Here is a 12,101-nt window from a genome sequence, read left to right as displayed (position 1 = left end):
TTGGTTTTAAGTAGATGTAATTTAATTGGTTAAATTTCAATAAAACTAATGCTAAGTAAGATGCTACACATCCTTTGTCTATTTCCAGCTGCTTGAGACTACATTAGTCTTCTCATAACCAATCAAAGCCCAATCTCACAAGAGCATCTCTTTGTATCCCATCCGTCCCTAACAGATGAGGGCCTTCTTGTGGTGTGGTTTTGCTTTATTTTATTCTTAAATTCCCATAAAAGCCCCAGAACACCACATTTCAAAAACAGAGCTGAATACTAGCTGAAACTTGAGAAAAATACACACTGCAACAGTGAATCACATGGTAACAAATTAAGATCAATGCATTAAAGAAAATGAAAATGCAGGTGCAAAATAAACACCCTGTATTTTGGGTCTTGTGTTTGAAAACAGAGATAATATAAAGTGTATTTTAATTTCCAAGAGACTAATCAAAGCAAATTCCAAATTGTTCTATCACTGGCTTAACTCACTTTTTTGAATAAGCAACAGCACTTTCTACCCCACAGCAAGATACCATGGCGCTTGTAAAATGAAGTACAATCATTTAATCTGCTCATTAATTCAATGCTATTCTTGCCTCTTTTCTGGTACCTAGTTTGCCATTCAGTCCAAACTATTCACACCCCACGAATTGCTATCCAGAGCCTGAAAATCTTTATGTGGACTTAAGGCACCATAACATACAGCCGTGCCACTGGTTTTAAAAAAACTGTTCAAGTTTACTTTGGGAAATAGTCCTCACAAATATGAGGACTATGGTTTTAAGGGCAGAGTTTTCATTACAGGCCATACATCAACCATCTTCAATCCACCCCACCCCAAAAAAAGTTACTTATGACATTAACTGTGCCTTAAAACAAAAAAGCATCATGCCCTGAGAAAAGGTAAATAGAAAAAGGAGCAAGACAAATCAGTTTAGGACCCCAGACAAAAATACTAGACTTACTGTTCTGTAGTATAGACTGGGGGAAGAGGGGGGGGGAAGGGAAGAGAAAGACAGGCACCAACCTACCACCACCTCCGCAATTAAGTCTACCATTTAATTAAAAAAAAATTAAGATTCTGCCCTGCCCATCTGCTCTGAGTCTGAACAATCATAACTCTGCAACAAACATTATAGCTTGTTCTTAAAAACTTTCACATAAATATACTGTAAGACTAAACTGAAGCAACAGATTTTACACTTAGCCAAAACATTTTTTTTCTCTATTCAACCAAGTTAAGCATGTAACCAGTACATCTGCATTGTGAAAAGCCTGGTAAAATAGCACACCCAAAGGAGTAGCTATGAGTAAGAACATCCCCATTTGATAATAGACTAAATCCTGCTGTTTGTCCTATGACAGTATAGGAACTATAAAACCAAGTCAGTTCTTCCTAACCGGGAAATGAAATGCAAGGCTTGCTTGGTAACCTTTTTCCTCTCATCAAGCTCTCTCAACAAGCAGCACTGCTCTGACGCAGTGCTATTCACATTAACACAGCAGCAAAGTACAGCTGTGCACACAAATTAACTCTTACAAATATACATCCTCCCCCCAAAGTTTCTTTCTTCCCTTTAAAAGAAAGGACTGTTTTACAGGTTTTGCCACTTAATGACTGAAAAATGTATCATTCCTTTTGGAAATACTGGGGTTTATCAAAGTGCAGAAGAATGCACAATACAAAATAGATTTTACTGCCTTAAAAACAGAGTGGTTGAGCTGACATTTCTGGTCCTGACTATGAGCCTAAAAAAAAATTATTCCACTAGTCTGATTTCCACACCACCACCACCCCCAGCAACTTGAGATATATATATATATATGTACATATATCACACTTTAAAGTTAGGAGCAAACTGTCTGAAATTTTTATGCATGTTAATTTCTTAATGTTACTATTCATAAGCTTCAAGGCCTGTACATAAACCCATAATGATTCATTGAACCCCCACATGAAGTTTTAAAAACAATGCTAGTTTTATTAGAGATATATTTATATTTATGTTTTTGATGTGGAAAACTCCAATTTTCCCCAAACTGAAGATCTGCATTTTGGTTAGTATCTCTTTCCCTGCTATTACCTGACAACATGGCAGTAATAGATAGGACCTCATTAGAACAGTTGTAGTCACAACTTGCAATAACCATTTTAGCCAGCTGTGGGTCCAGTGGAAATTCAGCCATCATGGATCCCAACTCAGTCAAGTCTCCATCATCATTTAAAGCAGCAAGGTAATTCAAAAGCTCTAAGGCTCTCATCAGAGTTTCAGGAGCTGAAAGGAAATATATTTATATAGGCACATTAATCAAACTGCTATGAATTAGCAAAAAATGAGGAAGCACAGAGTATTATAAGCCATCTTATTTTTGTGTTCTCAGTTTAGCTGATTTCCTAACACAAAATTGTTACCAAATTGTTATATACATCTGAATGTGAACGTACTGGGCAACAGGGGTGGGAAACGCACTTAAGACAGTTCTTAATGGAATAAAAAACTTTGAATATTTGAAGATTACTGCTTTTCAAAATCCAGACAGCAGTGGCATTGTGACATATTCGGTATCATTGTAATATCACATCCTCCCATGCACTGATGCATTCCCTTGTTCCATACAAAAACAGACTGATACAGTTCTAAAATCTCGGTCATGTCAACTTTAGATATCTATAGACCTTCACAAAACTGAGCCTCTAAGAACGTTCTCTTAATCCTGCATTCCTCACAGCAAGTGTGTATTTTACCCACAAAGCAAAACAGAAGGAAATCCAAAAGCCTTCCTGCTAAGCTATTATATATGGTGCACAGCACAAAGAATGCAACTGTTCTGCAGAGCTATTTAAGTGGTTTTTGTTTTGATTTGGGTTTTGTTGGTGGTTTGGTGTTTTTGAGGGGGAGAGGAACAACAACCAATTTTAGTATATTTATATATGGCTGATCTACATTTCTAATTAGCAATATAACCCAGTTTTTTTTAAAGTATATAAGAACATTTAACTCTGTTAGAAGGGAGATGCACATTACCTTTATAGTTTGAGCCAAAACCATGTATTCAACTTCAAAAACGCTAGCTAATTTCTTTACAGACAGTTTTTAACTGATGCACAATCAGAATGTGTAATCAAGGTGATAAACAAAAAACCCAACACCTTATCAAGTACTAGATTTTCTAATGCCCATAATTTTGTCTTATCCTCTGCAGGTAAGAGGCATTCAGTAGATTCCTTGGGTCCATTAAAGGCTGTTAATGTAGACAGAAACATAAAAAGCTTGCTCCAGTAAGACACAGAGCACTAAATTTTAAGATAAAAGACATTCCTATCAATTACAATATAAAGAGTGAAAACCCAAAGACTTTATTCCATGTTATTATATAAAATATTCACCAACATAAAGATTTCAGGAGTCAAAATGTAACACTTAGACAAGATAAAACAGAAGCAGATACCTGGAGGATCCATAAAATCAAAGTGCACCAAATCATCTATACCAAGCTTCTTGAGCTGCAATACTACAGATCCTAAGTTAGACCTCAGAATTTCAGGGTATGTGTTGTCCTGGGGCCGGGGACAGAAGAAAAACAGAAAATTCAGAACACTTATTCTTCCAAACACAAACTACACAAGCATTCAAATTCTGATTTTGTTCGGCAGCACGGCACTCAACTACCTGTATTGATCAGATATTCTTAGATATGCAATCTAAAAAAAAGTTATCTTACCTGCATTTCAGTTTTGTAAGCCTTCTCTGTATAAAGCCTGAAGCACTTGCCTGGTCTAGTACGACCAGCACGGCCAGCTCGCTGCTGAGCAGAAGCTTTACTAATTGCAGTCACCAAGAGAGACTCCACTCTGATACGAGGATTGTATACCTATTTGTAAGTGGAATCAGAGCAGGAAAGGAAAAGAATGAACACCACTCAGGAATAAAGACAACTATCTAAAAAAAACCCCAAACCAACAAAAAAATACCCTGTTTTAAACTTCTTTTCAAATACAGTTTCTGACTAGGAAATCACAAGTTGTATGTATTTGAAAGGAGAAAAAAAAAAATTGCTACAATAGCCTCTGGATCAGTGACAGAGCACTTCAAACACAAGCGCCTGGAGAACAGCATTTAAGTTTTATTCATTTGTTAACTCCTGCCAGGCTCCCTGTCCTCCTTAAATGTGTGTATTTTTAGATAAGATTTTCATGGCACGAGGAATGTGTCCAATTTGTTCTACAGAGTGCTAAATGCACTCTTGATGCTCAAATAATTCCATGGAAAAAAAGTTGTCTTGATACAATTATAAGCTTGAATAATCATGTTCTAGAGGTCAGAAAAATCTAGCATTAAGGTTGAACAGAACTGTAAAAATCAGATCAATGACAAAGCAAGACTGTATTTCAAGGGTACATGCAGACTGTCATAGTACAAAATATATGCTGGAATATACTGTAAAACATCCACTGCAGTCATACATAAACAGCAGCCTTGCCAACTCAACAGGACTCATGGAAAAAAGCATACCGTAAAAAAGTAAAGCAGTAGTCAGATAGTAGTTTCAGTTGACCATGTTCTTTGGTCCATATTTTAACACCCTCCTGGTGTGAATAGGTACAGAACATGTACAAAAACTGTATTTCTTATTACAGAGGGTATAAGAACGACTTGTGAAAAAAACTCAGTCTACGTGGTGATTGAAACTTGTGTACAAAGATGCATTTATTGTACTCATGTTCTGTTATATCATTTTACAAAAGTTTAAAAGGCTATATAACTTACTTCCGCATTTTGTTGGTTTTACTTGAGCATTCTCAAGCACAGATACACAGCACAAAACCTCCCTTCTGAAAGTAACTAGGAAATCCATATTCTAGACCCAACTCTCAAAATCCTTACATTTTTTTTTTTTTTTAAATAAAATTATTCTGTACCACACTGTTTCCAACTGCTCTAGATATCTAAAGTTTGCAGATTAAGTGCAAACCTATCAGAAGTTAACAACAAAACAACCAAGCTCAAGATTTCAACTGGGGAAAAAACCAACCTATCAGTGTTTACGAAGGGCAGTTACCTGAGCAAACCACATTCCAGTATCTTCCCTACTATAAAGAACCAGAAAACAAAACAGTATTTACCTTCTGTTTTGCAAAGCCAGGATCAATCACAAACACAACACCATCTATTGTTAATGAAGTCTCAGCAATATTAGTGGACACAACAACCTGCGAAAAAATAAAACTGTAAATGAAACTACTTTGTCCTGAAAATCAAGAGCTCTGATTAAGTCTCTGCACCAAGAATTTTCAGCAAACTCTCCTTCGCTTCGTCAGTAACTACCAAAGCTGACTCCAACATTTTTACAGGACAATCTGAAATCAGCCAGATGAACTTCTATTGCAATCAGAGCAATTTTTTCCCCTCAGTTTCTGCTCCCTATGTCTCTATTAAAAACAAATACTAGTTTTGAGTAGAAGAAACAGAAGAGCAAATATTTTACTTAAACACAATTCAAAATTTCTCTCACATCTCTGGCACAAAATAGCATCATCTGTTAATTCAGCTTTTAACATTTTTTAAAAAAAATTAAAAAGCCTAAAGAGGGTAAATAGTTAAATAATATTAAATCAAACATTAGGTAACTAATTATTTAAAAATCATCATTACTGTAATTTTTTTACTTTGTTTGGAATAAAGCAGTTAGCAATACATTCCAGCTGAAATCCTGAACAAAAATATATTTAATTTCAACTTTGGTTTTTTAAGTTACCAGATACTTAAACATCTGTACATATTTTTAAGCCTACATTCTGAAGTTTCTGTGAACTTTCCGAATTCTCATGCAAAAATTAAAGCAAAGGTGGTAACAGAGTTCTGAGGCTTGATTCATCATCATTGAAATTTTATGCCCAGAGATGCAGCGTAACGGTCTGTAACATCAGTTCTCATCCCAATAGTGACCACATTAAATCACACATTAATAGCAAGTTCCATCAAATACCTCAGGAAAGACCCAAAACCCATTCAGCGTTTCATCAAAACTACTTACCTTTCACCTCTTAAATTTCAGAGCATTCTGTCATCATTGTTTTCAGTTTAGGAGTTAGAATCCGAGACCCCTAACGTTCTGTTCAGAACTATAATGAAGACAGCGGCTGGATCAGATTGATAACCCTGCTGATTTCTCTTCTTCCTGGCTGACTATGTTGCCAGCCAGCTGCTTATTACTCTCAGCTTGTTTCTGCTTAAGCAGACTTAAGGTCTGAGCTTGCCCAAATACTTCGGTGGAAAAAATTTTGAAATGATGGTGTTCCAGCCTGAAACTATGTGCTTCGAACTTCTCAAACAACAACAACAAAAAAATCCTGTACACCTTTTATTCACAAGTAACCTACACAGATTAATCAGAGATAAAAGCCACCAACAGAAATGCAATTAATTGCTGACACATAAGCACAATACATATTAATTTAAAAGTTGCAGGTCATTAAATATGCAAATTAGACTAGCACTCCCATGTTCAAAGGGTAGCCAATCCACATTCAGCTTGCTGTCAAGAGTATGCCTTATGTAAAAGGTCTCTGCTTTCCCCTATCTACTAAAGTACAGAAATGTCCATACCCCGCCTCTTCAAATACCAGTTACAGAGCAGTGTCAAAAGGTTTTGGTCCTGTTTTTCATCACCAGTTTCTGTTAGGACACTTCAATACCAACAACTCAATATTGTTACTATGCTTTGTCCACGAAGGTTCAGCAATCTAACCCGTACTTGAATTTACTGAACTTCTACTTGAAATCACACAGAACTTTCCAAAGGTAGAAGGAAAAAAGTTATTTACACAGTGGATTCTGTTGCAGTACAGATCTTATTTGTTAATGTCATATTACTTAAAATCCATAATTAAAGAATGTAAAATCCCAAGAAAAAATGTGAGGAAATTATGCTGTATTTTTCCAGTCTAAAAATCAAAGTGCAAGGTCACTTGGAAGTCAAACAAATAGAAGTAGCACTATGTAAAATAACAAATTGTACCTAATTAGCTTTAACTGCAGTTAGTTTTGCAATTACTGAAATGGTTACATTAAAGATGTTTTTAAATATCAGATTAAGAGCTTATACACCAGAGTCTGAAATTAAAGAAGTTACTTTGAAGAGTAAGATATACATAGTATCTATATAAAAAAAATTGACTAGTTAATACATATGCACTATAGATATATGCTTGATACTCCTGAATCAGAAAATAGAACACAGATTGGGAAAAAGGGATAAAATAAGAACAGAGAGTAGAAAGGCTCCTTAAGTCATCTCTATCTGCCTCCATCGTATAAATGAAAAAACTGTAACTAGCGAAAGCAATTTTTTACCTTTATCTTAAGCTTTCTTGCAATAATAGATGTGCTAGACAAGATCAGCTAAGAGGACAAAAACGTGCTAAGTTACCAAGCTGTAATCAGTACTAGCTGTTACCATTATTACTTCCGTAAGATGCCACACAACTTCCAGTATCTTACTTTCCTTTCGCCAAGTTAAAGCTTGGGAGATACCAATTCAGATACTGCAAGCTCTTCAGTTAGTGTTTATGACCATTAGAGCCTTTGACATGATTCAGACCTCCTGCAAGCTCTCTCTCCTCAGCAATTCTAAACCCTGGGTCCAACACCCATAGGACAGTGTGAAAGCAGACATTTTGTAAGATAGCGGAAGCACAGCAACACACAGTCCTACTTTACATATCCTGATCACTGAGACTAACTGAAACCAGAAGAACATTTAAACAAATTTATATCACACAGACACACTTTTACTCATTGCTATTTGTTATGGAGATAAAAACCCAAACACAGAAGCCATAACATTTCAGCTAAAGCAGACCAAGAAGAAACATAGTCTTAAAAAACAACAGACAACAAAAAAACTCCATACATATAATGGCTTTGTAGGCCTGAATCTATTGCTTATTTATTTTGTGCCTACAATTGATATCTTTCAAGCATGGAAATTTTTCTTGTGGTAAAACAGCTGCTACATTGAGAATGTCTTCCTCTTCACACACTGGTACTGGCTTTGTGAGCTCAACGTAGTGAAAGCTACACACCGCACCTGTTAGCCTCTTTTCAAAAAAGCCAGAAAATGCCTATTTTGAAGTGCACAGTTTTAAACATGAAAGAAAATTCAATGAAATACACAACTATCACTTGTTCACCACTGAAAAGCAATTCAAGTCATTTGCTAATACAATCTTGTTGCAGCATTAGTTTCATGATTTCAGATCAAATGCTTTCTGCAATCAACTTCAATAGGAAGAAAAGGATCATTTCACTAAATTTATTAAGTGATTTATTCTTCCAGAACGCCAGAAAGTTGTCACTAGTATTCTACATGCATTGTACTGCACAAAAGAGCAAATAATCAAGGAACATACCCTGCCTAGAGCAGATAGTATGATTCAGCTCTGACCTTCAAAATCTTAACTGTGTGAGCACTAGTTCTGCTTAACTTGAGGAAGCTCCATTACAAGAATCCTTCCAAACGTTCAGTTTTAGAAACTATGTGGTTATTTCTCTATGTGGTTTATGCGAGCCTTCAGGAATCGAGCTATTAATTTTATGAAAAACATTTACCAGTGCCATTTCAAGTTTTTCAGTTTCTCAATCCATTCTGCCCACTGAAAGAACAACAGTTCCTTGCTCACTACTACAGAAAACATGAATCTCTAACTTCAATGCCCTTGTTTTAACTTGCACCTTCTCACAAACCTCGAGAAACAGACAAAACCTGCCTGATAACATCTATTGAAGAGAGAGTCCATTTGGTTTCCAAAAAAAGCATGTGTCAGAGTAACTACTTAGGGGAAACAAATCCCATCCCTCCACATAAATCACATGATTGTCAAACAGTATTTAATCTGACTTATTGTATTTCTCATAAGAAACTTAAAGACAAATGCCACTGCCATTCAGTCCCATTGTTACTAGAACACTCTGGCCTTACGGACGGAAGACATTTTGAATTGCACTGAGAAACAACCTGCAAATTATCTACAAAATTTAATGTGGTAAAATATTGCATTAAGGCTTCATCAAAAAAAAAATCCAACCTTCTACTTGTTGCTGTCCAGATATAATTAAAACAGCTGAAACTCATTTAATTGCCCATTTAACTGAATAGCTAGTTACTGAACAGCATACTAAGACAGTGTACTATTTACCTTTCTTCCTATGGCTCCATTTTGTTTTTTTGGTGGGGGAGGTTCAAAAATCCTTTGCTGTTGCTGCGGAGGAAGGGTGGAATACAATGGAATGATTTTGATGTCACCAACTTCAGGGCCTAAATCATCAATTTCACGTTTTATCCTCTTGCAGGCTTCATCAATCTCCTGAAAAACAAAGATATGGGTTAACAGAACTCCATGGAAAAAGGCAGTACGTTTTATTTTAGCGTGCCTTATGACAGTTATATTAAGTCGCCACCCTGGAGAACAATTACTGCAGCTTCTCCTTTAAAAAATAAAAATAATAAAAAAATCAAGGTGCTTACTGAATATGCAATCGAATTTCCACAATACTTCAAAAGATGCTTCAGCTTCTATACTCTAATGAACAACCTAATTTGCATTCAACATCCTTTTTCTTTTAGTCATGTTTCCTAATTAATTCTCTACAAATTGTACTAAAATTGAAATCTCTCACCCTGGAATATTAAACTGCACTCATGACCTTTTCAATTTTCACAATCTAAAAGAAATTGATGTGCAAGATACTTAAAATAAGCCAATTAAGCTTTAATGTCACGTATCACTAATGCAATTATATGGAAGATTTGCTTCATTGTACCTAATGAGAACAAACACCTTTACAGTATAAACATAGATGCTCAAAACCAAACCTCTCAATCCAGTGTTTCAGATTTTACTTTAAAATTAACTGAAAACCTGTTTAAGCTTAAGTCAGTGAAATACGCTGACGATGAGAAAGATTTTTCATGCCTTTTTTACCTTAGTATTTTCTACAGTATTTGCTAGCCTACTTTCTAACTTATGATACAAAAAAGTTATCACTGCAGACCAATCGCTTATAGTTCAATTTTTAAAACAATTACGTTTAAGTCAGCTGGATGACCTATAGTTATTACAAGATGTAATGAAAATTAAAGCGCATAGAAATTTAGGTTAATAAATAACAGAATTCATTAACTTCAACTTAAAAATTACAACAGAGCTTCCACTGGTGTAACTAAGAGGCACACTTCCCAACTATTGATATTTCAGCTAAACCACTGATGGGAGAACGAAGTTGTCATGACAAGAAGCAACAGTAGGCAAAAGCAAAAAATGGCTACAGCATACTCGGAAAAACAGGCCAGGCCTCCCTTACCACAAATAATTCACCAGCCTGAAGCTAAAGTGATGCTAAAGACCCTCAAGAAAATATACAGAACAGGTTGATCTAAAGGCTTTATAAAATTACTGCTTTAAAAACTGTAATTAGAAGATCAGAAGGAGACCCCTTTTTAGAAGCCATAAATTCAGACAGAACCTGGAACAATCCGGGTCTTTTTCATTTGTTCTTAAAGAGACTTGGAAGGTTTCAGTATAACTGCACGGAGTACGTTTTAAAGAAGCATAGACAATACAATACTCATGTTCTGTACTGATCAGCATATATAATTAATGTAAGCATGGCAAAATGAGGGCTCTTCCTCATTAATGTCAGAGGCCTTTAATAGTAAGCCTAATGCTTTCTGGCATTATCTTGCCAATTTGAAGGAACTGCAGATATTTACAAAACACCTTTTGAAGAAAGGTGCACTCTGCCAACAAATCCAACACATCCTTCATTAAATATTAAGAGGCATACAAGACACTGAGTTGGAATGCCCCCTACTGGTTTATTAACAGAGAATTAATTTCTTCACACAGCTGTCAATACCTGATGTTCTGCTGATAAGCACCTTATGTACAGTAATAGCCTCCCAGTGAGAAGTAAAAACCTAACAATTGACAGATCATACACAGTAGCTCACCAAATGAATACTTTAGCAGTGGTGGTTACATAAAAAGACTCCACGTTAGAAGTAAATAGCTGACTAATTAGGCAGTGACACTGTCTCTCAAATTTGCACCCCAAGTCTTGACAAACTGTCCTAGTTTCAGTTATCTTTCTTCTTAGTAGTTAGTACAGCGCTGTGCTTTGGCTCTGATGTGAGAACCATGTTGATAGGACACTGATGTTGTTAGTTGTTGCTGGGTGATGTTTATACTAAATCAAGGACTTTTAGGTTTCTTGGGCCCTGCCAGCCAGAGGGCTGGAGGGGCACGGGAATCTGGAGGGGGCACAGCCAGGACAGATGACCCAAACTGGCTGAAGAGGTATTCCATACCATATGACGTCATGCTGACTACATAAACTGGGGGAAGAAGGAGGAAGGGGGGGGGAACAGACAGACATCTGGCATTAGGGCATTTGTCTTCCTGAGTAACTGTTACACATGAGGGAGCCCTGCTTTCCTGAAGATAGCTGAACACCTGCCTGCCAGTGGGAAGGGGTGAATGAATTCCTTGCTTTGCTTGCATGCACGACTTCTGCTTTACCTATTAAATTGTTCTTATCTCAACCCTTGGGTTTTACATTCCTTTCAGATTCTCCTCCCCATCCCTCTGGGTGAGGGGGACCAAGCAAGCGGCTGCATGGGGCTTGGTTGTAGACCAGGTTAAACCACAACACAAGCCGGTACTTGGGCCTGATAAATACTTAACACAAAATACTGTATCTTACAAAGAAAAAAAAAAAAACCACCACCACACAAAAAAAACAACAGTCAAACCCACAAACAAAAATATAAACACAGCACAGACCTTAGCTCCTGATCTGAAGGTCACTACACTGTTTCATGAAATTTGAGCAGATTACAGTGTGTAATTGGGAAAGCTCTGATGCTGGACAGGATGTTTAATCTCCAGCAGTCATGACGAGAGACTCCACGACAGTTTTATACTTAAGAGACAGTAGAATACAAGCAAGCAGTGATAAATGAAAGCACTACACTCTTCAAGCCACACGTGTTCACAGCCACCTATCATCTTTCAGAAGAGATGAAAGTTTTGTTTTTCCCTAG

General features: G+C 36.5%; 1 protein-coding gene across 1 annotated transcript in view; it reads right to left on the bottom strand.

Annotated features, from left to right (window-relative positions):
- DHX15 (DEAH-box helicase 15) overlaps positions 1-12,101 on the bottom strand; it is a 46,257-nt gene that overhangs the window by 12,105 nt on the left and 22,051 nt on the right. Inside the window, exons 6-10 of the mRNA XM_055727251.1 lie at positions 9,196-9,363; positions 5,122-5,208; positions 3,720-3,869; positions 3,447-3,555; positions 2,081-2,272 (exon numbers count right to left, since the gene is read on the bottom strand). Of these exons, the coding sequence (XP_055583226.1) occupies positions 2,081-2,272; positions 3,447-3,555; positions 3,720-3,869; positions 5,122-5,208; positions 9,196-9,363 (706 nt within the window). The remainder of the gene's footprint in view (positions 1-2,080; positions 2,273-3,446; positions 3,556-3,719; positions 3,870-5,121; positions 5,209-9,195; positions 9,364-12,101) is intronic.

This window comes from Falco cherrug, chromosome 1, assembly GCF_023634085.1.
Source record: "Falco cherrug isolate bFalChe1 chromosome 1, bFalChe1.pri, whole genome shotgun sequence".
Taxonomy (NCBI): Eukaryota; Metazoa; Chordata; class Aves; order Falconiformes; family Falconidae; genus Falco; species Falco cherrug.
The sequence above is the reverse complement of the archived record's forward strand: the minus strand, read 5'-3'. Positions and strand labels throughout refer to the sequence as shown.